Source organism: Triplophysa rosa, linkage group LG20 (genome assembly GCF_024868665.1).
Source record: "Triplophysa rosa linkage group LG20, Trosa_1v2, whole genome shotgun sequence".
Classification (NCBI taxonomy): Eukaryota; Metazoa; Chordata; class Actinopteri; order Cypriniformes; family Nemacheilidae; genus Triplophysa; species Triplophysa rosa.
Genome location: NC_079909.1, coordinates 7416008 through 7440482, shown reverse-complemented (window position 1 = coordinate 7440482; position 24475 = coordinate 7416008). Strand labels below are relative to the sequence as shown.

At 39.0% G+C, this 24475-nt stretch overlaps 1 protein-coding gene across 1 annotated transcript in view; it reads left to right on the top strand.

Moving 5' to 3' along the window:
* Positions 1-18994: 18994 nt before the first annotated feature.
* Positions 18995-24475, top strand: part of LOC130571517 (ephrin-A2-like) — a 101703-nt gene continuing 96222 nt past the window's right edge. Inside the window, exon 1 of the mRNA XM_057362554.1 lies at positions 18995-19962. Within this exon, the coding sequence (XP_057218537.1) occupies positions 19823-19962 (140 nt within the window). The 5' untranslated portion in view covers positions 18995-19822. The remainder of the gene's footprint in view (positions 19963-24475) is intronic.

The window sequence follows — 24475 nt, the reverse complement described above, 5'->3', positions numbered from 1 at the left end:
GGGGTCATATGTTGATGTACTGCGTACTGTTGTCTCTGATTAGCACCCGGGCATGGCATCGCGCGCTAATTAAAGGTATCAAACCCCATCTGTGTCCGATGACAGCAGAGTTTAGGAGTGACACCACAGTCCTGTGTGTGTAATTAGATGGCCAGTGGCACGTCCCCCAGAAGGCCCGTAATAATGACTGAACCAGACAACTCAGGTAACGCTCGGATGCTCATTATCAGTCAGCTGTGTGCGGAAGCGCCTGTTGTCTTCTCTGTTTATCAACTTCATTCTGCTCACAGCAATGACACTCTAGTTGAGATACAACTAATCTTTTCATCAGTTTAAACTAGGAGGAGGATCAACAGCTTGCAAGTAGTTGCTTTGTTTGCTAACTTTCAAAGTTTAGCTTGCCATGTAACTTCTCTTTTGATTTAAAGGAACTATGTAACAACTATGACTAACAAGTAGCTTAACACTTTTCTTCTAAAGTTTAAATACTCTCTTCTGTTCCGATGGTCAGAGTCAATTATATGGATGATTTTTTTATTCGCTATCAAATATTGTGCTGTGTGTACAGCTACATTGGGTCAACCAATGGCGTGAGTTTGGGTCGGGATCTGGTTTCCAATCAAAGAAGTTGAGATTTAATGAGATCGCCTTCAAAGTGTATTATTATTCTTTAATAGAATTATTATAATAATAGATTTTATTTAACCATAAAATCCTTAGTATAATTTCTGTTTTAATTTAAAGTTTTATTTTTATGGCAATAAAATAATGAAATAAACAATAAACAAAACCGGACAGCTTGAAACATCTGAGACATTCTTAAAATTTTTATGGTTTTCATATAAAGTTATAATATAACCCCAACCCACACTCTAACCCTAACGGATCTTCAAATGTTTAGCATTTTTACAATTTTGAAAAAACTTGATTTACTATATTTCTAGCATCTTTACAAATGAGGACATCCCCAAATGGAGGTTTTATTCAAGTTTGACAGGTTTTGCTAACTTTTGGGTACAAATTCGTCCTAAAATATAGTTAAGTGGGTGTATGCACGCACGCACACACATACACACTCGAAACCATATAATAAATGACTTACAATTGGTCTGTACCCAAAGCTATCATATCATCTTTTTAAAGATTTAAAGAAAGTAGCCTTAATTCATAAAAAAAATTCATAAAATGTTTGAAAAATTAAAATGAGTTTGGAACAGCGTGTGTGTGAGGAAATGAATTTTCATTTTCAGGTGAACTGTTCCTTTAAGATAGCGGCGTCACCACGCTCCTTCCCAACAACGCAACTTACAAATCACTTGTGGCTGCCCAAAGTGAAAATTCCCTCCCGTCTTTCTTCCCTCTCTCAAACATTCACAATAGGAGGCAGGTGGAGCATCTGCGTCCCCCCTAAATGAGGCTCTTAACTGCACATCTCCATCTTCCTCTGCGTCTGATGGCGGCACCAGGCTGTGGCAATTCTGTCCCGCTCGCCGCTGGCCCCGCAGCAGCTCTGTGCTGCCACCAGCAGTTAGACAACAGTTCAGAGATGCATGTTGTGATCACTTCCCCGCCCTGGAGTTTTCACCGAATGCCATCATGAGTTTTCCAGCTATCAGGAGCAGCCGTCGGTGGTCTCTAAGTTATTCATATAAGCGGATGGAAGGCCTGTGCTGTGCCCACTGTTGCCGCCTGTGTGTTGAAAATGCAATAAAGTAAGATGCGCCTATTTTTGCTCGTAGGCCTAATGGTTTTGTAGGGTACGTGTTCAAATGCACCCCGGCGCCGACATTTGGACGCTCCCTGCTAATTGATTTGTACGCAGACGGGGTGTTTATCAGTCTCTTTAATCCTGTTGGCTCTCCATATGTTTTCAACAGAGGTTTGCGTCGATACCCACCCCCGTCCTCACGGCGCCCCAGAGCCATCAACACTCTCAGTGGGGATACAAAGCTCCTGCTGAAAAACAATCGGAGTTTCCCTGTAGCTGTGCTGACAGTTTTTCCTCAAGGTCTGGATAAGTGCAGGCCTCTCCTCGTGACCAACGCCAAAACGGGACTGGCCCACGGAGAATGAAGGCTAAAGCATGACCGTGAAACTCAAGCAGAGAGCGATGAACACTTGACGTGCTTGTGAAAAGCTTACAGGAAGAATCTGTAGGTCCTTGCAATAAAATATTTTGCTTTCATTTCATATTTATTGCATTTGTAATGGTTTGGCTTTGTCAAGAGCGCAGTGGCTACATCACGAATTATGGTCGATAGGAAGCTTTATTGCAAAAATAAGCAGTTTCGAAAGATTATAAGCTTCAATGGATCCTTCACGTTCTGGTGATTGATTGAACTTGGACTCCATTTACCAATGACACGTCTCACACATCACTGGTGACACGTTTGACAGCTGAGACATCTATCCATCTTTCTCCTCTCGTTTTCTATCCATCTTCCAGCTCTCCTTGCCCATCCATTCATCTTTCTGGTTTTATAGCCAATCAGTCCATATTCTCGCTGACGCTGTCAGAGGAGCTCACAGCGTCTCCACAACGCAGCAGCTACTGACATTTTCAAGCTTGTCTGAACTTCCAGCAAGTGCGGTATAGCACATCTCACTTCGCATCAATCAGAGAGAGAGAGAGAGAGAGAGAGAGAGAGTTGCAACTATCATAATATAATCATTTTTTAACTGATTTATTATTGTTTTGATCAATCAATTTATTGAATATTCAGAATATTCTTGTAAACTATGTGCAAATTGATCTGTATATAAACTGTATGTGTTATATGTTAAATTGCAATATAAAGTGATTTAAAAATTTGTTTGATTTGTTTTTTTTTAGTTTAAAAGCAGTAGATCAGTTTAAAAACCTCAAATTAAAACACAAACGATGTGTTTAATGGAAATATTTACTTATAAATATATCAGAACCCTCATAATTTCATTCTCTGGAAAGTTTCAGTTATGGTTAATTTGATATATTTTCATCAAATGATTGTAGGCCTACTTAGTTTCTGCATGCAAAATATTATAAGTTTGACAATTTTATAGCAATATATAATCATAAAAAATATCGAATATTATTTAATCTTTGCTAGCTGATGGACATAATATTTTGCAAAATGAAATAAATACTTGAGAATACACTCAAATAAATACAAGAATAAATATAATAAAAATATTTCTTATTTATTAAAATGTTTTTAATGAATAATTGAGTCCTTTTACTACACAGAAAAAACAACTAGTATTTACTTAATTTTTGGTGTTAATTTGCTTAATTTTTTGCACACGTTTTATTAAGTTAATTTACTTAAAAAAAATTGTGGCAAGGTTTTGCACACAGTTTTTTAAGTAAATTTAGTTTTATTTAAAAAATAAAACTAATGAAGTAAATGGGAATCATTTAGTAAATAAACAATTATGCAAATGAACATCAAAAAGGTACATCCAACTAGTTGTTTTCTTCTGTGTACTACACTGTGTTTTTTACCAATGTGTTATAAATTGATTTTAATAACACTATATTTTGTTACACAGTATATTGATTTTATTGATTTGTTGTTTCATCCCCAAATAGTGCAGTGTGCTCAATGAGCGTGATTTCTTTCTCATCTGCTGTTGTTCTTCTGAAGATATGAAACTCCGTCATTGTAGTTCCCCTCGTTTATCTGGAAGATTGGGTGATGGTGGGGTGTGATTGGGGGTGTTTGTCATAACTCACCCACCGAGAGAATCATCCCGAGGGCAAGAGACGGTATCGTTATCATGCTGAGAGGAAGTTAAGCTGATTTGGCCTGAGCGAGGTTCATTTAACGCAGCCTCTCGGGAAAACCGAGGCTTTGCCGAGGAAATGATGATGATCTACAGAATGTCGTTAGCTACTGAAGATAAGAACAAACTGATCGCTCAAAATCTCATCTCCATCCAGATCTTTATAACATTTGTCACGAAATTAGGTGTTGAGCAATTGCAACCGCCTCAAAGCAAAGGTCGATCCGAGGGCAAGCGCGTGCCACACTTTTGCCCCGTGATGCGTCTCTGCGATGTCTGACAGAAACTGTTCGGTACAGTTTTGTGTAGCGACATAAAGATTAGCGATTCGCAAAGGCCGCATGTTCTGTATAACGTTTTTCTATTTATCTACATCAATATATCGTCGCTGTCCTTCTGAAACCTTGTATGTCCAATTTCGCTGTTTTTCAGGAAATGGAAAAACACTGTACTTTTAAATGATTACATAAAGTTGACAAGCACTTTTTAATAGTTTTTTTTTGCAAAACCCAGTGACAAACATAAAAGCTAACTAACAAAAATGATTCATGGCAAAAAATACAAATCAAGAAATATGGAGATACAAGGTTTCAGAAAGACAGCAGCGATATGCATTATTGGTTCTCTTTCATGTTTGGATTTGTGACTCAAACTGCCCTTCACTTGTTTTGCCTTGTGAGATCCGGTGTCTTTATTAAACAATTTATTTGCATATACGCTGTATTTTTCAGCTTCACAACTGTAAACGAAATAACAAACTCCCTCTTCCATTACATGCTTGCTTCACAATAAACAGAAAACATTTGCTAATGGTTGTCGTGTTTATATTTGCAGAGCCCACACAAATTAGCGCAGACAAACGAAAAAGCTCTTCTGTTAACTTTGGACAATTTGCGAGCGACTTTGTGAGGTTTTTAAAGGTCAGTAGAATGGCTGGGTGCACCAAAGCAAAAAATCACCTTGTAAGTGAATACTTTATATGCTAATTTCCTCTTTCCCATAATACCCACAAAAACACGCATAAAAATGGCCGCACACGCTCTCCCCCCACCGTGCAAACTACTTATGGCACATCTCCTGCCATATCCCGGAAGGCGTAAGTGCTGCCCAAATCTTACCACACCGTCGAACGCTCGCACTCGCGGGCCGCATGTCAGAGTGATCAATATAAATTGCCATGTGCGCCGTTCGCAAAATGGAAGGGATGGAAATGAAAAGGTTTTGATGTGTTGTCTGGTGAAGAAAAGTGAGCATGCATGATTTGACATGTGAAGAAAAAAACTCCACGCCAGGCCTTCCTAATGGCTCCATTGGCTAGTTAGGCATGCCCGCCGTTCGGATGCCCATCAGTTTGCGATTTTGCCTAAAGGGGTATTATGCAAAGTTATGGTTGAATACCTCCAGTCAGAGTGCCTTTTTCCCCCGGTGGTCATATTTTGCCCTCTGCCTCCCTCCCGGCAGCCCTTGCTCTCTGCCCGTTCCATTGTTTATTTACAGGAATCCCTGGTGAGAGCGAATGGGCAGATAATGGCATTGGCATGTGAGACGTAAATAATTGCCAATTTTCTTCCTGTTTTTGCCCCGCCGCGAACCACTCTACCCCATTTTTGCATTCTCCGAACAAACTATTAATTGGACACGTCTCCTGTTTTCAATTACTCTAATTGGTTGCACTTGTAAAGGTGTACAGTGGGCAGAATGGACAAAGTTTTTTTTCCCCATGCACTCATCATTCCTTCTCGGAGCTCTGGAGAGCCACTGCCATTCCCATCACACTCAAGGGCCTTTTCAACGCTCAGATTGGATGGGAGAGCTTTTTCCTCCCAAAACACAATAAAACACAGCCCAATTAATGCTTGATGGATCCTCAAGTGACCTCTAACTAGCTTTTGTGTATTTCTAAAATTCTCCTGTGATGGACAGTTCTCTTTGAGCACCTGTTTTCAGCGCTGTCCGTTAATGACGCCGCAATCGAGTCGTGTCGGAACGGTTGTATTTATGTTGAGTGCCAACGTAAGTCAGTAATTACCAGTCTGGATTGTCTTTAAACCTTGACTTCTTGAGTTGGAGGCTTGTCAGAATAGTGGCAAATTGGTGTTAATCATAATAAGTACGTTCGCATTTAAACGTTTCAATAAAGCCCGCTCATTTAGCTGGTTTATGAGCATATTTCCTGACATGCCCCGTGTTACTTTTAATACCCAAAGTTGTTGCTGAAGAGAAAGTAAAAGAAACGGACAGACGTGAGAGAGGGCAATCGTTTCTTCACGCTGTTCCTCAGAGGAAAGTTTTGCAGTAGTCACCATCTGAAACAATGAAGGTTGACCTGGTGATGAACAGATTACGTTCTGTCAGGAACTCCACAGGGGCCTGTATGCTTCCAGTATCATCTTCCCTCATCCCTCAAAGCCTTTCACCTATTCGTCTTCCAGAAGGTGACAAAATTGTCAACAGCAGCCACTGCCGCGGTCAGCCCTCCTGTCTGCTCCTGTCGGCTGTAGAGCTGCTGTCTTCTTAGCCTTGATAAATGTGTCTGATTCCTAAAGCTGGCCGTCTCTGTCACATCTTGGGTACGGTGTACCCAAGAGACACATAGTCATGTAACCAATAATGTTCTTCTGTAAATCACCACCTCTTCGTTCTGTGAAACAGATGTCATTGAATGTGCTAGTTTAACAGTAGATCATTTGTCTATGTTCAATTGACTAGAGCCAGTACTCGCTATCTCAACTACCGTAATTTATTAGATCAAAATCTTAGTGTCTGAGAAGGCAACACTCATTCAAATACTGTTATGTTCTTACAATGGTTATAAGGAAATATAATGAAATTACCTATTCACAGGCTTTTAATGGTCAGAATGGCCTTTTGTTATAGAGGTCATACAGTAAGGATCGAATCTTCCTTCACCTTTCAAATATAAAACCTTGATGTACTGTGAAAATGAAGTATACCTCTGAACTCAAAATTAAACTGCACTACTTATTCTGAACAACCTCAACTGTGTGAAGACACTTTTAAAGTGGACAATGTCTTGTTAATAACTTTGTTTTAATAAGCTGAGCAATAGAACACAGAAGCCCCTATTTTAAAAGCAGCAGACAAAATATTGGATTTTTTCTAAGCGTCACAGGGAAACATCTGAATGAAAGAAGAGTGGGACATAAGCGCCAAAACTTTACTAACATTATAAGTGGACCTCAGGGGAATCAATTAATAATAAAAATGCATGAAATTACCCATTTAAATTTTCTCTGTAGGCCGTAGTTAAGGCTGCTTACAGTTTGGAAAATATCTTACCCAAATCCCCAGAAGGCTTTATCACACACGGTTAAAAATGAAAATCCCAATAAGAACCACAAAGGGGTTTGGAGTCTGATCGAAAACATGTTCAAGTTTCACAAAGAACTTTTTTGTTCGGTTCTGTTTACTGGCCATTAAATAAAAGCACACATGTCTTATTTAAAGTTACTACCAGTGAACCAGTGTAGAGTTATTGTGTAACATCAATGCCTGAAATTGAATAGGATACTGTTTAGTGCATATTAAAAAGGTCATACAAATATTTTCATATATGTAAAGTAAACCTGTAAACAATTCAAAGACTGAAAATGCAAACCATCACGTAATTTAACATCAGCTTTGGAAAAATGGTTCACGATACCATATGGATTTGCTTGGTATCAACCATCAAAGAATCTTTATTTTCCTCTATTTCAGTTTTCTGACAGTTAAATCTTCTGGTTTCGGTTGAGGCTGGACCGCGTTCTCACTGCTGGTGAATGTCTGAAGCCAGCATGTAACACACACTCTCTTAAAAACACTTCACAACCCCAATCTTAAACACATGCATCGCAAACACAAATCGTGACTTAGCTTTTAACACACACATCAGCAACACATCTTAACCCACGCAGAAACACACTGAATCACACGAAACAGATGCTTAGATTCCACAGCTGAAAGGCTTTTCGTGTTGTTTTGGAACATCTGTAAAACAGCCTATGTGCGCTGTGCGACTTAAACTTTTCTGTAAATGTATATGTTTCTATTTTTTTCATTCATTGTTCTTTTGCTTGTGTTGCAACTCATGCTGTGTAACAACACTTCCCAAATGCAATTTCATTTTGATATCAAGTGAAACATGTTTTGTTGATTTGTATTTTTCTGTACTTTGATTCTTTGACTTGGTGTTCAGAATGTACCATTTGATCTCAAGCCTTTTATGAAGCAGCATGTCTCCACATAATAAAGTTAGCCCATGATGCACATGTGAAATGTAACGTTTATAATAAGGTAAAGCTTGTAGTGACTCATGGGTTTTGTACATATTCATAATCAGAAGCCGTCCAGCAACCAGCCAGCTTTCATGGTTATTTTATCACGGCAAAACATGAGGTCACGCTCTCTTCTGATGTTCGGTCCGGCAGGAGTCATAATCTCAGCTGCATTGATACACTACAGCTTTGTAAAGCTCATGCTGAGAAGCTCATTGGCCCTGACCTACATATGCGGTCATGTCTTCCTTTTAAAGTTCCTTAACTTCTCTGATTAGCTTCTATTCTGCATGCCAGTGGGTCGCTGTTTTCAATCAGGTGGTCTTTGGTCGGATCTGCGTCTGGGAGTAATCGAGCCTTATTTTCACCCCTCCCCACTGCCACTTCAGCTTCCACACCACCAAACTACTGATGTCATCGCCCGTTTTCCCCCATTACCAACTTTTTTCTTTTCTTCGTTCCAGTGAAGTAAATGCAGCCCGAGTCTTTAGCTCTTTCATCAAAACTTGCATTTCTCTTTTTTTGCAGACAGTGGGGTACAAAAGCCCGGAAGAAAAATGTGGGGGATTTTTTTGCTATATTTGAACCTGAAAATAAGTAAAGTTGCAGGATTTAAACCAAAAAGCAAAATTAAAGCCATTGAAATTGTAAAAAAAAGTTATGAAGGTAAAAAAGTTTTTGGGTCACCACAAATTTGTGACATTGGCAATGTTAACTTGTTTGTGCAATCTTTTTTCTTGCGTCTTTTTTTTGCATGTTTTCTTGGATAGTATGGATCATGGATCAGTATGGATAGTATGGTTTTGAACAGAGAAAGACATTATATTATTCAGCATATGCAGCTTGGAGTTAACCAAGCCCAGAAATGTGAATCACTTTGAAAATATATGAAAATGTCAGATGTAGACCAATCCTAAATAATGTTACGTGAATGTTAGAGCAATAATATTTCCCTACAGAAGTTATATAGCCAATAGCCAATTTTTCAGAACAACCTACATCATATGAGCATAGTGCTGTTAAGGTTTGTAAGCTCCCAGCATGCACTGCAGCATAAATAAATGATATGCTTACTGTTATTGTTTCTTAAAGCTGCTTTTCTTTTTATATTTTTATTTGAGAAAGAATTAAAAGGGACACTGGGGTATTAGGGCGTTTATGTTGCCCGGCAGTGAAAAAAATCTAGTGGTGCTGTGGTGAATAACAGAGTGAGCGGTCGTTAGTCCACTGATAGACTTAATCTGTGTCTATACATGTGCATTATGAAGTGCTCTATTGATGGTATGATTATGCCAGTCAGAACTCAGTGCTGCATCTCTTATAGTACCGTCCCAAATGGATCTCTCCTGAAGCTGAGCGGCTATTTCCATTACCTTACGTTTGTATCTCGTGCCATTATTGCTCAGATAGCATAGAAAGACGCTCTTCTGTTCTGGGTTTCTGTCACGGGCTCTGATGGGCCTCCATTTACATTAATGGTCCAATTTTGTTGGATAAAAGCCTGCTCAGTTTGGCTCTGAAACAGTGGATCATGGATTCATCCCTGTGTAAAGAAATTGTTAAGAAAAAGATTTTGTTTGGAGTTTTCTCAACAACAGTCTTAATAACGGCTTCGGCTAGCCATTTCACTAAATGCAAAAGGCCTTCAAACAACAAGTAAATCAAATCATGTGTACGAGGCAGAGTTGTGGGTGTCTGATTTTAAATGAACTTGTATGCGTAGGTTCAGGAGGAGCTTTATCATCCAGTCCTGTCAGTCATTCTCCAAACCTATATAAGCTGCCGCCCACCGACCGTCTACCTTTCCCCATGACAGTTCTCCTGGCATCCCTCCTCCACCCCGACTCCTCCCGTGATCCAATTTACTCCATTTCATCCAATTTCTGTAGTCCGGGGTGTTTTTATCATTATTAAACCTACTGTATATATTTCCCTCTCATCATTTATTTAGCCCAGTTGCTTATTAAAACCATTGTCCACAGCCTGTGAGCTACCGCTGTGCAATACGAATCTAATGTTATTTGTCATGCCAATAAAGGAGCCTGAAACTGCATCCGAGAGCAAGGAACAAAGAGGAAAGAGCGAGAGAAAGAGAGAGAAAGGAGGAGGAGGAATGTTGACCATGTTTTATTCATTGTAGCACCAAGTGAAATTTGGACTCCAGGTGCACCTATTTTAGTCGTCTCTAGACACCTCACTTCCCAGGACTCTGAGTGTTTCCATTTGTTCAGCTTGAGCGGTTCAGTTCATCAGAACTTACACTGTCCCCCCCCCGCAATTTCAAGATTCGCCTTTCACTGCCTGCAATAAATAGTTTTATACTTGGAAGTTATAAACTTGCTTTTGAGCGGTTTTTGGCAGCCGTCTGCGGTGCGGTCAGCCTTCATCGTTTAAAATTTCCTTCTGAAGCTGGCTATATAATTTATCAACGTTTAGACTGTAATTTATGAATTGAAACTGTAATTTTAAGCCCTTTGGCCTTTTATGGAGCAAGCTTGTGAAATATTTTCATTTTTAGCAGATTTTCACAGCTCTTATTACAGCAAAATAAGTCATACAGCGGATGGAAATGGACTCCATTTCAAGTTTCTTTGTCGTAATTAGAATTGTAATTAGGCCTTTAACGTCTATGACAAAGGCCAGATCAGTCAAACCAACAGTCACACCAGCCCTTCAATTAGCATATGTAGTAATACTGAAACAATAAGACAGTGTTCTGTCATAGATCATTATGAGACTATTAGGTGATTCCTTTAATAAGCACTTTTGTTCATTATGCTAATAGCCTGCCCAGCAGGAATAATGGATAGATAAATGTTTAGCTCGAGCAATTAATGGAATAATAGAGAACCCAACCAATTACACACCAATGTGTTTCTGTTGTGCAGGTGTAAGGACAGCTGTAGCACCTGCAGATTTATTTCTTTGATGTTTAGTATTCATTAATGCAATTTGTGTTAAAGAGCAAAGGTCAATTCTATTTATGGGTTCCAATGTGTTGCGAACGCTTTAGCAGCTTGATTTTGTTCTGCTTGGCGTTCTGATGTCTTGTGTGACGTCTGTTCTTCTGCCTTCTCATGACTGATAATGACTCAGATCACAACTATGCCCGCAACAACACTGAGATACAGTCATGTTTGTGTGAGAGTAAATGATAAGATAAATATGTACAGCCATTCCAAATGTTAATTTAATCAGCATTTCTAGATGTATTGTGATCATTCCAGTCCAGTGTTTGTTGAATTTCAACAAAATCAAACCTAAGGAGTGACATAAAGTCATCCAACAGCAACTGTGAAAGACTGACGCATAAGACACATGAAAACTGTGATAAAAATTGATGTTAACACATAAAAAAATAATTATTGAACTTTTCCTAAATATATGTACAAATATTCGAAATTTGGGAGAACTACTCTTAGTAGTTCAAAGAATGAAACAAAATGGATAATGTTTAAACACTATACCTATAAATAGTAAATTTGCAAAAAGTAAAAACAATTATGAAATGGTGTCTTAATTTTTTCTGCAGATGTATGTTCTTGGTTGGTATAGAGTAGACAGAAAAGATAAGACAATATAAACCCACAAATCACTGACAAATACTATATTTCATAACTTACGCCAGGAATATGCCTTAGTTAAATAGGATATTTAAGTCGCTTAATATAAAAATGCCTTAGAAAAACATTAGGCTACTGGTGTGCATCTTGAGACTTTTAAGACATGTCAGGGCAAGCATTCATTTTAGTCTGGGACTCGCCTTCTAAACCGGGCCTAAATGTTTCGGTATTTATTTTATCCTCAAAATAAATTAAATTAAAATTCCACCAAAAATCATTCAGCCATTTTAAAACATCAGAAAGATGCACATAAAATCTGATCTGCGATACTTTTGTTGTGTCTTCTCTTATGGCAAAAAAACTTGAAGATCCAAGTATCTTGTGGATGAACATCCACTCCTGATTTTAGATTTTATTCAGGTGTTGGACACTAAAGTGTTTTTCCATTTGTCTCCAATCATCACCACACACTTTGGTGCTCTAGGACGCGAGGGTCTGTAATGCTGTGTTTGGCAGTGTGCACGGTCTATAATTTAGGATTCTGCCACACTATAAATTTCAGCGTGGACCTGAGCTCTTAAAACTAAAGGTGCTTCACGATGCCATAGAAGAACAATTTTCTCTAAATGGTTTCATTCTGTTTCACAAAAGGTTCTTTGTGGCGAAAAAAGGTTCTTCAGATTATAAAAAGGTAAGAAAGAGATGGTTCTTCAAAGAATAGTTAACTGAATGGTTCAAAAATTGTTCTATGGCATGACTGTGAAGAACCTTTTAAGCACCTTTATTTTTAAGAGTGTACAGTCTGCACGAAAACATACAGTTTGATTCTTTGGATTGATGTTAAAACAGTCTGAGCTCAAATGTGCATCAGCAAAAGGTGGTTCGGTTTACGTAGACACCAATATGGCCAGCAAATGGAACGGAAGCGATATATCACAGAATTAAAAACAGATCTGGTTGAGGAGGAGAAGGAATCTGCAGTCTGGAGACATCTTGTGTTGTTCAGGCCAACAACTGAAGCCAATGCACAAGCAGCTTCAATTTTTTCCTGTTTATCTCTGTTGTCACCTGCCGTTCATTCTCTGCCTCGATTCCCCAGTCTTACATAGCAACTCGGGTTCATGTAATGCCTCTTGAAACATTCTCTGTAATCATAACTCTCTTTCTTGATGTCCCAGTCAATAACAGAAACTGCCGAAGGGAACGAAATTACCGTTCTGACCCCACGTGACCCCAGCTGTGATGGTTTAAGAGCTTCTAATGACCTTCAGAGACGAGAGAGTTGCCGGTAGCTCTTCTGCTAGCTGGTAGGTGACAGAGTGCCATACCACCACACAGTGCTGCTTAATCTAATAGTGGGACCAGTGCTGGCCGGCCCACGCTAACCCATCTCTCTGCTCGCACGAGCTCATAGGAGGAGGGCTAATGTAATCTGTTCAAGCTGCTAGAATCGGCCGGTAATTAGATTGGTCTGTTCATGATGTGAATGCAGAGAACTGACTCATCTTTCCTTGAATCTCTGTTGCACAGGAATGTGTCTAATAAACTCTTGCTTTACCAGAGGAAAGAAAAGGATGCTATGAGTTTTAAAGGCACTGCGAAATCAAAACTGACGATTCTTATTTTTTTATTGAGAGAGTTTATTAAAAATTATTTAACTGTGTAGGTCATTATTTTTAATTGAAGTGCTATCTTTTTGAAGAATTTTCAGAGTCTGATGAAATCGGTATAAATGCATGTTTAATACTGTAAAATACATCTCTTCTAATATCTTCAATTGTTGCGTATACCGAGCTGCAGCAGACACATTTGTAAACATCTTTACTTCCCATTGTGCGAGCTGTCTCTTTAATACTGCGTGGGTTATACACATGTTGCTGCTGATTGGGCTGACATTCTTGACACACCCACCAAACAAGAGAAAACGTATCTCAAAGCCCGTTGCACACCGTTGTAAACCGTTTCCAGGAAACGTGTCGTTCAACCCGAAAACCGTAGCAAAACGTTGCGCACCGGTTTGAGCTTGAACATGCCCCAGGATTTTTGAAAATTTCCTGTCTAATTGGCCTGGCCTCCAACATCTAACGATCCAATCAAATCCTTAAAGAAGAAATCCCGCCCTTTTTTCTTTATTTTCATGCAAATAGACCAAATTGGAGTCGACGCCACGGTTACGTCACTGCCAGCTGCGCACGCATACTGGTGGCAGAAAGACAGTGGAAACAAAGCAGCAATGAATGAAACGTAGGAAAAGTAGTTCTTAACTCATGTAATGGGGCATCATTTAATGAAACATACTCTTTCTGTCACTCAGCCAGGGGAATCATGTCAATTCCCAAGATTGCATGGCCAATATAATATATAATGTAGGTTATAATGTATCCTTGCTTTGGATAAAAGCTTCTGCTAAATGCAAAAATGTAAATTATATTTCTCACGTTCCATCATGTGTAAAACATTTTAATTAACCGAAAATCACTGAGTGCACCTTTGAAGAGAAGGTGAGTCAGATAAGTTGGCTACGCTGCAGATGTTTGTTGTTGACAGCCTAAAAATAAGCAGAGAGGGGAAATAAGAAACACAGCAGGTGTGCAATCAGGATCGAAAACCTTGTTTTACGAGGCTAAGACCAATGGGAGAAATCCATAGGCTGCTTTAGAAGTGCCTTCATCTAGACAGCTTCATTTGTTGGCATGACAACAGAGTATCTTTGTTTCAATGGCTCTTTCTGAAAATGAAGGCAACTGCTTTAGTGCTTCACTGACCGGTCTGTCAGAGACTTAGAGATAATGTCACAATATATACAAATTCATTTAATAACAAAACAAGAGAATTAGAATGTGAATGATTATTTATAATTCAAATGTAAATGATAATGAACTGCTGCTTTAGATACTTTGTCATTCTTACCATCATGTATTTAACTTCACTCAAAGGATTGTGGGATGTTTTACACAGGATATACATTTTCTCTGAATTCAGACACATGGGGGTTTCTTAGAAGGCAGAATGTTGGATGGGCCTTGAAGTCTTGCCACCCCCATTTTGCCTGAAAAGTCAACGCTTCTTCTTTTGGACACTTTCACTTCCACGGTGAAGAGAAAGACAAGCGGGTCTTACATATTCACTTCGTGGCAAAAGTCCACCCAGCTGGGTTTCACGTAAGTTCTTGCCATCCCAGACTGATTTTAGAATGATGGCGCCTTGATAACACTCTGGTACCCACGTGTCTGTAAGCATGTAGGCAGACTAAAAGGCCCATAAAGTTGATTGTTTCTGTTGTATAACCTAACACACTCTCCTTATCTCATTTCTGTATCAAACCGCATGTGTTAAAAATGAACAGCTGAATGCTCTTAAAGCAAACACCGTCATGTACAAACACAAGCATGCAGATAACATCACAAACACGGTATCACATTCCCCAAGACGCCTTTTTTAAGTGCAATGCCTCCAACGCTCAAAAGGGGGCGCGCAACGTCACAAACACGTCCATCAGCTCGGCGGAGGCAGCAGCAGCAGCAGCAGGTAAGACCTACAACTGACATCCTTGTGTTTACATTTAGCACTCACATCCGAAAGCCAGACAACTAACATAAAGTGTTCTGAGCTGGGTAAAAATAACACTCTTAACGATGTTGTGAATGCTTTTATTATGCTAAATAGAAAGCAAACAGATGGGACTGATTTGTAAGTTTTTTTGCTGCTGAGTGAGAAGTCACACGGTGCGCTGCATGTTTTCCCCGCTGTTTCTGTGAGGAAAATCACTTCCTTTATTGCGAAATTACTCTTAATCCAGTGGAGGTGGTCCAAATATTATGATATTTGTGTGACTGTATGCATGTGTGCGTGTATGATTTAGTAATCTGATAGGACATCTGTCGATGTACGATATCGTGAACTCACTGCCTTTAACCAAGCGCGGCGCACTATCGTATGTGTTTAATTTACCATGTAGTGTGTTTCGTTGACTTCACGTGGTTTAAAAAGCTTTGTGCGCAGTTCTCGGCAATTAAAGGACTAAAGTCAGATAAACCTTTGGATTTTGATTTGGCTATGGAGTTCGTATCTGCGGGCTTTCCAGCACTTTATTTGCCAGCAGGCATTTAAAGTTTACAGCGGGCTTCATAAGGGACTTGATGACCTTCACAATCTGCATCAGAGGAGGACTGACTCCAGCTGCTGAGACATTTCCAATTCAGCCATGTCTCAGACATTCACACTTAAAAATGAGTTACGGGCCTAAAGTTTTTTTTTGCTTACATGGGGCCCTTGAAATGTTCAGCAGTCGCGCTAACAAAAAACTAGTGCAAGTTTTTTTTTGTAAGTATAAAAACGTATAGTAAGTGGAATATTTCACCCTAAAAGTGATAGTTCACCCAAATAAAATGAACATTCTGTCATCATTTACTCACCCTCAGATTGATCCAAACCTGTATAAAGTTCTTTGTTCTGCTAAACACAAAGGAAGATATTTTGAAGAATGTTAGTAACCAAACAGATCTCATCCCCATTGACTCCCATAGTTTTTATTTAACCTACTATGGCAGAAAAGGGGGGATGAGATCTGTTTATTTATCCAAATATCATCGTTTGTGTTCAGCTGAACAAAGAAATTGATACAAGTTTGGAACAATTTGAGGGTGAGTAAATGATGACAGAATGTTCATTTTAACATTTTTATTAAGAAACCTTAGGCATTGGCCAGAGCATTACTATTTAGAATCTGTTACCGCTTAATAGAAATACTTTCTAAAGTAACAATTCAAGCAAGTACATTTTTACAAAGTTCAAAAGACACTGCACAGGAACAGGACCGGCCCAAGTATTTATAACAGTCACCTTATAAAAAAATCATCTAGACCAAGCGAAGAGCAACATCCCACCTATTAAAACTCCTGCAGTATGTGTGTATTTGTATCTCCCTTTCTCAGCTGTCAAAGTGCTCGAGCGAAACCTCGGCTGTTGTCCGGCAAAAGTACGGTTGCGTTTGAAGCTTTATTGGAAAGGTATGCCGGTTCCCTCAAGTGTACTTTTACACACATGGCGGTTGCTGGCGTGTGCTGCTGCAGATCTTTCAGGAAAAGAAAAAACAGATGTGGACTCCTGTCTTTCTTAGCCACATCTCTCTTCAGGCCAAAATACGTTTCCAACTGACTGCTTTTAAGAAAGTGACCTATTACGCTGACAGATATATTTTTCAAACATTGTCTGGACCTGTCAAGTGATTTCCACGAGGGAGAGAAATTTGTTTGTGAACAGTTTATTAGCAGCAGTGCTAACATTTCCTCTCGTAGCTTCCATTGCTGCTTTCGAGTGGATGAATATGACTGCTGATGGATCCTGCACAGCGCCGATGGACGCAGATAAGAAATTGTCAAAAATGAAACTGAACAAAGCTGGCAGATCCAGCCAAGGGCTACAACTCCAGTGAGTCACGCTGCCCTCTGCTGGCAAACACTTAATGTTGGGTCAGGTTTGTTCAGATGCACAAAACACAAAATGTGTAGAAACAGTGTGACTCATTTCTCTTGTGATTGTGTAGGTTCAGTCGTAAACAAAGCTTTTACATGTAAGCCAGGCATAATGCTTCCTGCTTTGGCCGGAGATGTTCATGATACGGTCATCTTGGTCATTGTTAAGGGAAACCATGACTCATGCAAATACGTTACGCTTATGCATTTGGCAGAAGCTTTATACGACAATACACATAGTATACTATATTATTTGCATTGCTAATGTTTATTCGAACAACAGCGGGATGTGTGATGTAATCCAGTGATTTAAGGATCCGGATTGGTAACTGAAGGTTACAGGTGATCCACCCCTTCACGTAAAAAATTCAATGAGTAATATAGACATGTTTTTAGTATCAGGGCTAAGCTGACATTTAAATGAATTTGAAGTTGTATATTATTTAAACATGCATTACTTTAATCCTATCAAGGTTTGCGGAGCGAGTGAATACAACAGAACTGAATTGATGTCCGTGTGTGTGATGTAGGCCTGCCTTGTATAGCATCTGTATCCCGTTTGGGATATAATGATTTCACAAACCCCTCCACAAGTCATTAAGCACTTCACGCTCCATACATATATGCATAAAACGCATTGAATGTTTAATACATGAGCACCATTAATCTCTGTACCATCTTTAAAAGCTAAATTAAACTTTCATTTGTATTTTTCTTTCCTACGTGCCTATTGAGCCCCCAGCCTACTCTGCTGCTTAAATATTAATCAGTGCTGAATCACACGTTGTGGACTCGCTCCTAGCTCCCATCCTCTCTCTCTCTCTCTCTCACTCAGCCCCCCTTTAAATAAGCCACAGTCTGCCAGAATCACACCAAACACAGCAACAATCCCCCTCCCATTCTTTTCCCTCCTGATGATTTAACTGATGTGCAACAAAATGCCTGCTCTGATTTCGCAAACTAGGTTTCTTCTTTTCTTGTTGGTTCTTTACTTAACTTTCTAGACTTTCATATTTTGGGTTTAGGATTTGGGGCTTGAACTGCATTCTTAACTTTTTATTTTCATGTTTTTATGGTAGAAATGGGGTGCGTTTGTTTGACACCATGAATTAACTTGGCAAGAAAAGTGTTGAATACTACCTCTTTTCGAAGTCGCTTTGAATAAAAGTATTTGCTATAGGAAGTTTAAGTGTCCTCGATACAGAATGTTAAGGGTGGATATTTTGAAGGGCTCGTCTCTCTTTTTTCCTCTAGTAGCCACAAGCCAGAACCATGAAAAGAAGCATTCACTATAGAGAGCATTTTATTAAATAAACATTTGGTCTGCTGGAGCAATATAAGTTATCCAGAGTATTCGTCAGTTTTAGAAGAGTAATTTAAATATATATAATCTTTAACTTAGTTTGTGGAACTTTTACTTGCATACTAGCAAGATGTGGACTAAACGCAAGAAAACTTTTCTGTAGTTTAAATGCCATGATATGGTCATAAAGGAAAATGTTCTTCATGACCAAATTATGCGGAAACAATTTAAGGTCTTTACAAGTACATGTTGCATGCAAACAGCCAAATTACAAAAAGCAACAACATTCTTGGAAGTACTTTCAAGAAATCAAAACTTCAGAGCAGGGAATATTACAATTCCGGTAGTATTAAACTTAGGTAATAGCAGAGTCATTTGATTTGACTGAATTAGCTCTCAGCCTAAAAGCAAAAACACATTTAACGATGTCACACCCCAAAATAGAAAGGAGAAAATATGCAATTATCATTATCTAATGAGAGCTGTTGTTAGTTTAATTTCATTTAATGACCATCTTAATGGGCAATATCTCCGAAGTTTCAGTGTATAGGTCCAGGCGGTCCCCCTTTTCGATCAGCTCCGCCCCGCACTAGAGGACAGACAGCGCAGAGACTGAGACATGTGTTGAAAGACGGCAGAGAGAGAGAGAGAGACAGCGCGCTTTAGAGGAAGGACGGCTCGTCTTTGTATTGGAAAGAGAGACAATGTCATTTCACACTTGTGAGAGCGACGCTTTATGAGGTGCAGCGAGTTGTTCTGGCTCTCGTTGACAGAAGCGACGTTTAAAGGACCACAGCATCAACTTTGCGGGTGATGCGACGCGCGCTCGCGCGGCTCCGGGATTCGGCAGCGCGTTTGCAACCAAGGTAACTTTCACACGGCAGCAAGATACGGAACAGAGTCTAGGCTACTTTTTAGACTGGTGGAAGATCGCTTTGAAAGGGAGACACGCGGATATCCCGCTCACGGGGCCGTGCGTTCCCGCACATGAGTGGAGTACCAAAACTGATCTACAGGAGCGAGCATGGACATATAACTGAATGGATGTCAACTATCTGGTCACTGTTTACAAAGTGCGAGTAAAGTTTGCAAAAGCCACTATCGGGAAGAATGGATGTGACAAGCAAGCGGTATTATATTTGGCGCACGAAAAGTGTCACGCGCGACTCTAAACGCGTGTGAGGAAACGCTCCGTTTTGAATGAAAGACATGGAAACACTGCGTTATTTGTCAATTTCACTCTTGCACAGCTGTGGAGGTAGAGATGCTGGGATCGTCCCTGAAAAGTTCATTCGCTGAGCTTTGACTTTACTTTTGTCGTCTTGGTAATGCTTGTGAACGAGACTCACCCACACATGATCATCAAATAAAGAACAGACAGATTTCTCTTAACTTATCGATACATTGACTGAGTCTTTTCTCACCGTTTGCATTGACATTATGGACAAGAACAGTATTGCATATCAGATGGAGTTGACACTTTCGATGGTCGTCCTCCTGTTTTGGGTCACCGTGTGTGCGGATGACAGTAAGATCATTTCAGACCGGTATGCGGTATACTGGAACAGCACGAATCCCAGGTATGAAATACTTAATTACATACAAAATTCTGAAGAGTTGGGTTTGAATGTATTTTTTACATTTGCAAAGAAGCCAGTGGTAGTTTGTACAGGTGTTTGCAAACTACTGTAAAGTCACTTTTTTGAGTTCACTTTTATTAGCTACAAATTTAAATATTCTTAAAATGCATTAAATGTTTATATTTAAATTAACCATATATATATATATATATATATATATATATATATATATAATTCCAATTTATAAAGCTAATAATTTGTTTTTATATAAATGTATTTCTTTATTTAGAGGATGAGTTCAAATATACACTGCTATGCACCAGTAACACACAAGGTAAAAAAATCACAATTTTAAAGTCACAAAAATCCTTTGTGTTTAAGGCCCTCAGATGTCTCAGTCTGACAGCGGGCACCATTACGTCTTGTGTGTTCCATTCGAAAGTACTTATAGGTCTTCTCGCAAAATCTGCCTCTCTATGAGCACATTGTAACTTTATGGCCTCATTTATTGCATGCTTACTGTTTGACACTCTAGCATGGTGTCTGTTATGAGTTACTCAGGGCCATATGCTGTGTTACATTATGCGCCGTCGGTCTGCTGGGTTGATAATCGCGAAAAATATGCAAATAAATGCACGATCTGATATCCTGTCCGCTTCTAAAGATAATGTTATTTTGTTTTCCATCCTTTCATGGATGTTCCTGAGGTGGGATCAGTACTTGTGCTTTCATATCGCATCTGGTTTAAATAGTCTGAGATGAAGCCCCCCGCTCGCAACACCCCACCGCTCCTCATCAGGCCGCTCTCAGAAGCACCAGCAGTGCTCCTACTCTAGTTTTTGGCACGGGACAGAGCTTTGTCCAACCACAGTCAAACGTATTACATTTTAGTAGCCTACAGAATGCTTGCGTGAAATGCATTAGTCATTTCTAGTACCACATTTGTATCTGCTTTAAAGAATCAACCAATGTGTGTTTATTGAAAAATAGTGATATGAAGAATTTAGAAGTAGTTTTGGGGGGGGAAATCATTTTTTTAGTTTGTCTAAGGACCCCTGTATTTGACTGGAAAATCTTAAGATCTGAATTTATATATACAAACAATACATTGAAAGGAAAAATAGATGACAAATTTGCTTGTGTTTCTTAAAAGGGAATGGATGTAAATACTCGGTGTAAGAGTCTCTTTCAGAAATTTTATACACCCTTGTAGTTCTAGAGTTCGTGTCGAAGCTGCTGGAGTGTAACTTCTCAATTTTTTAACTCGGTTTTTGGTTTCGTCTTTTGAGTTTGTCTTTGAAATATGTTAATTTCCTTGACTTTGCGTTACAAGTAAACAGCTAATGCACTCTGCAGAAAAGCGGTTAAGTCACAGTAATAAATCTTGTTTGTTGATTGTGTTTTTATAGACGTTAGATTATTTCTAGATTAGGTACAGACCTAATTAGATGCCTTCCAAAAAAAGAAAGCATAAATTACAACTCATCATCATATCTATCAACTCTAAAAAAAAAGTTGATAAAAAGTTGTTTTGTTTTGTATTCCACGCTTCCGCAGATTTAAATAATCAAATCACTGATTACGGCTGGTCTGGGTTAATTTCGCATGCCGTTTTTTGCCACCAGTTTTACAGTGACTTTGTATTTGCAGTGTTATGGCAGATCCGTGAAATGTTTGTTCAGCTAAACTAAGACGGTCTTCCCTCTGTGTGTAAAAGAGCTCGGGGAAACTGAGTCTCTATTATTAGACTGCTGATAGTGTTTTAGCCCATGTTATCGATTTTACTGCTCAGCCGTTAGATCTATGAGATACCAGATCCTCCAGGTTTTTCCTGGTGGGTCGGATACTCAGAACGGACGGATTAGGTGTTGTCCATTCCAGTGCCGTGCGCTTGATCTAGCTTGATTAATGGTTTTAGAAAGCCTGCGAAACTAAAGTTAGACTTGCGGGTTTCATCGCGACCTGTGGTTTTCCAGAACCCCACCGTAAGTGAGCGGGGCTGTCTGGTGTGGTTTGAATCAGGCCTCGACTGTTTGAGTTGTGTTACGTGCTTCAATTAGAGCGTGTGAGAGGAACGGCTTGTGCTAAATGACCCCAATCAGAGCACAAATAAATACAGCGAAATATATTTCTGCTCTGTTGGAGTTTAAGCCTGAAGGTGTCGATTTAACCCTCGTGACTTTATAGTAAGTTGTACGGGCCGGGTGGTGACTTAACATGGGCGGCTAGTGTGGAAAGTGAGTCGCCACGTAGGTTACAACACTTGAAGCTGCACAGATAATAGGCGACGTCCGTACACAGAGCTTGGAGTGCAGTTTTTAACAGGCATGTGTGTTTCAGAATGGATTTTTTCCAAATAAAAACTGATTGTGGCTTAAGTTTTGAAGTATTATGTGCAGCTATGGTAAATGCAGACCTTTAGATTTTTGCAATTTAGCAGACAGTGTTGTGTATTTTGACTTCTAAAGGTGGGTTTAGTATGCATTTGTGAATAGCAAATAATTTAAGCACATGATGTCTGGTGCTTGTATGAATATTTTGCCAAACTTTAGATTTTTTGTGCAATTGGTTAAATCATTTTTTTAAATTTTTTTAACAAAGTTTTTTACTTGTCTCACTGTGGTTGTGTTTTAAATACTATTTATAAAAATATATATTTGTTGGCTTTAGAACCAGTAAAAATATTCAATATGATTTCTAAAAAAAAATTCTTGCAAGTTTATTAAGCGTCTCTCACTTTACATCGTGCTATGACATCTGAACAAACCAATTCATTTTAATGAACTATTTCAGGACACGCTGGCAAACCTAAACACTGAAGATTTTCATTGAAGTATTTTATATTTCGTGTGGTTTTATTTTGTTCATTTTTTGGTATTGTTTAATTGGTTCATCAAGGTTAACAGAGCTGGGTGGTGTCAGAGGACATAGGCAATATGAGGGCATGACATAGATATGGTTGTGTGAAACCACATGAGTTTTGTTCTCCTAGGAACATTAACCTCCATTGGCATTGGAATTATTGGAAATTAATGACTTCAAGGTTGACCTTGGATGGCCGTGTCAAACTTCGGCTGTGGATGACATTGCACCACATTCTGCCCCAGTTTACGGGTTTGTCGGCCATTTTGTGAACCCTCACACTTGCCTCTGGAATGTGGTACGAGCTGAAGACAAAAATGGAGTATGTGTCATATAACTTGAACAAATCAGCAGATTTTTTCCATTTGTTTTATTTTTCACTTTTCAGTTTTATCACCTCGGGTAGTGTTTTTTATTGATTATAGTGTATTATTGCTGTTCATATTTTTTTTTACAAATGCTGTAATAACACTTGAAGTGATAAATGTTTGTAGTGTCTTCATATTAGTCAGAAAAATGTATGTGATAAGGATACTTTTAATATTTGTATTTCTGTTGCAAATTTTCACTACTGCTTTACGACAAAAATGCTTATATATTTTTCCACGCAAGCAACAGTGATGAAATGCACTCATAGTCCCATGTATAAAAACACACACGCAAAAGTTGTTTATTTTAACAAAAGTCGTTTTTCTCTATTTTAAGTCTTGTCATATTCCAGCGGTATTTTGGCTGAATTGTGGAAAATGATTCATTTATACCCAGTGGCCGGTTTGTTGTGTTTGACATAATTGATTTTTCTGTTTTAAGCAGAACTTTGAGTTCACTCAGATTTGCTTCTTTGTAAATTCCAGCTGTACGTGAGCTTAAAATTCATTTCAGGCAGCTGAAGGGTGGCAATTTACAGTCCGCTTTCATCCACGCAGCATCTCAAAAATAGCTCGGTAAAATTTCACAATAAAATAAGTATCTCTTTTTTTGTTCGGACTGTGACCTGTAAGAGTTGAGGGAGGGATCTTGCCACTTTGTAAGCAGAACTTTGTGAGTTATCAGTTCTGAAACCCATTCCAGTCCCCGAATCGCCATCCACCCCATGACTTATTGCAGCTTTAGCATGAGGACGCAGTTTCTTGCAGTGGTTTAATTGAATGAGCTAATCCATTAAAGTGGTATAAATATAATCATTGTTTTTTTCCTGAACGACTCTCAGCCATTAATGTGCAGTTACGACAGTAAAATGAATGCACTTAGACTGACAGGGCGCAGGACGCAGTGAATTCGTTAGTTTGCAAATCACATTACAGTGGGAATGGTGGTCACTGGCTGAAAAAAAGAAACAGTGCATCTTTTAAAATGGGGGCATGAAGTCACACAGGCTAGCTAGTGCTTCATTTCTATGAGATTACGGCCACTTCTGTTTAGATACTGTAGAGAAAAATTCAGTTACAGAGGTCTATAGGTCAGCGCTTGTAGCCATAATGCTTCCATTCTCTTCCATGGTGTTTACTGCTGAACTCTGGATTCATCTGCTAATGATTATCAATGACATGACAGTGGCAAAATGTTTCATGAGTCTCCGTTTCTCTAAATACGTGGTCGGAAATGAAATGTTAATAATGCAAAGGGTCTTTATTGCATCAAAAGGCTGTAA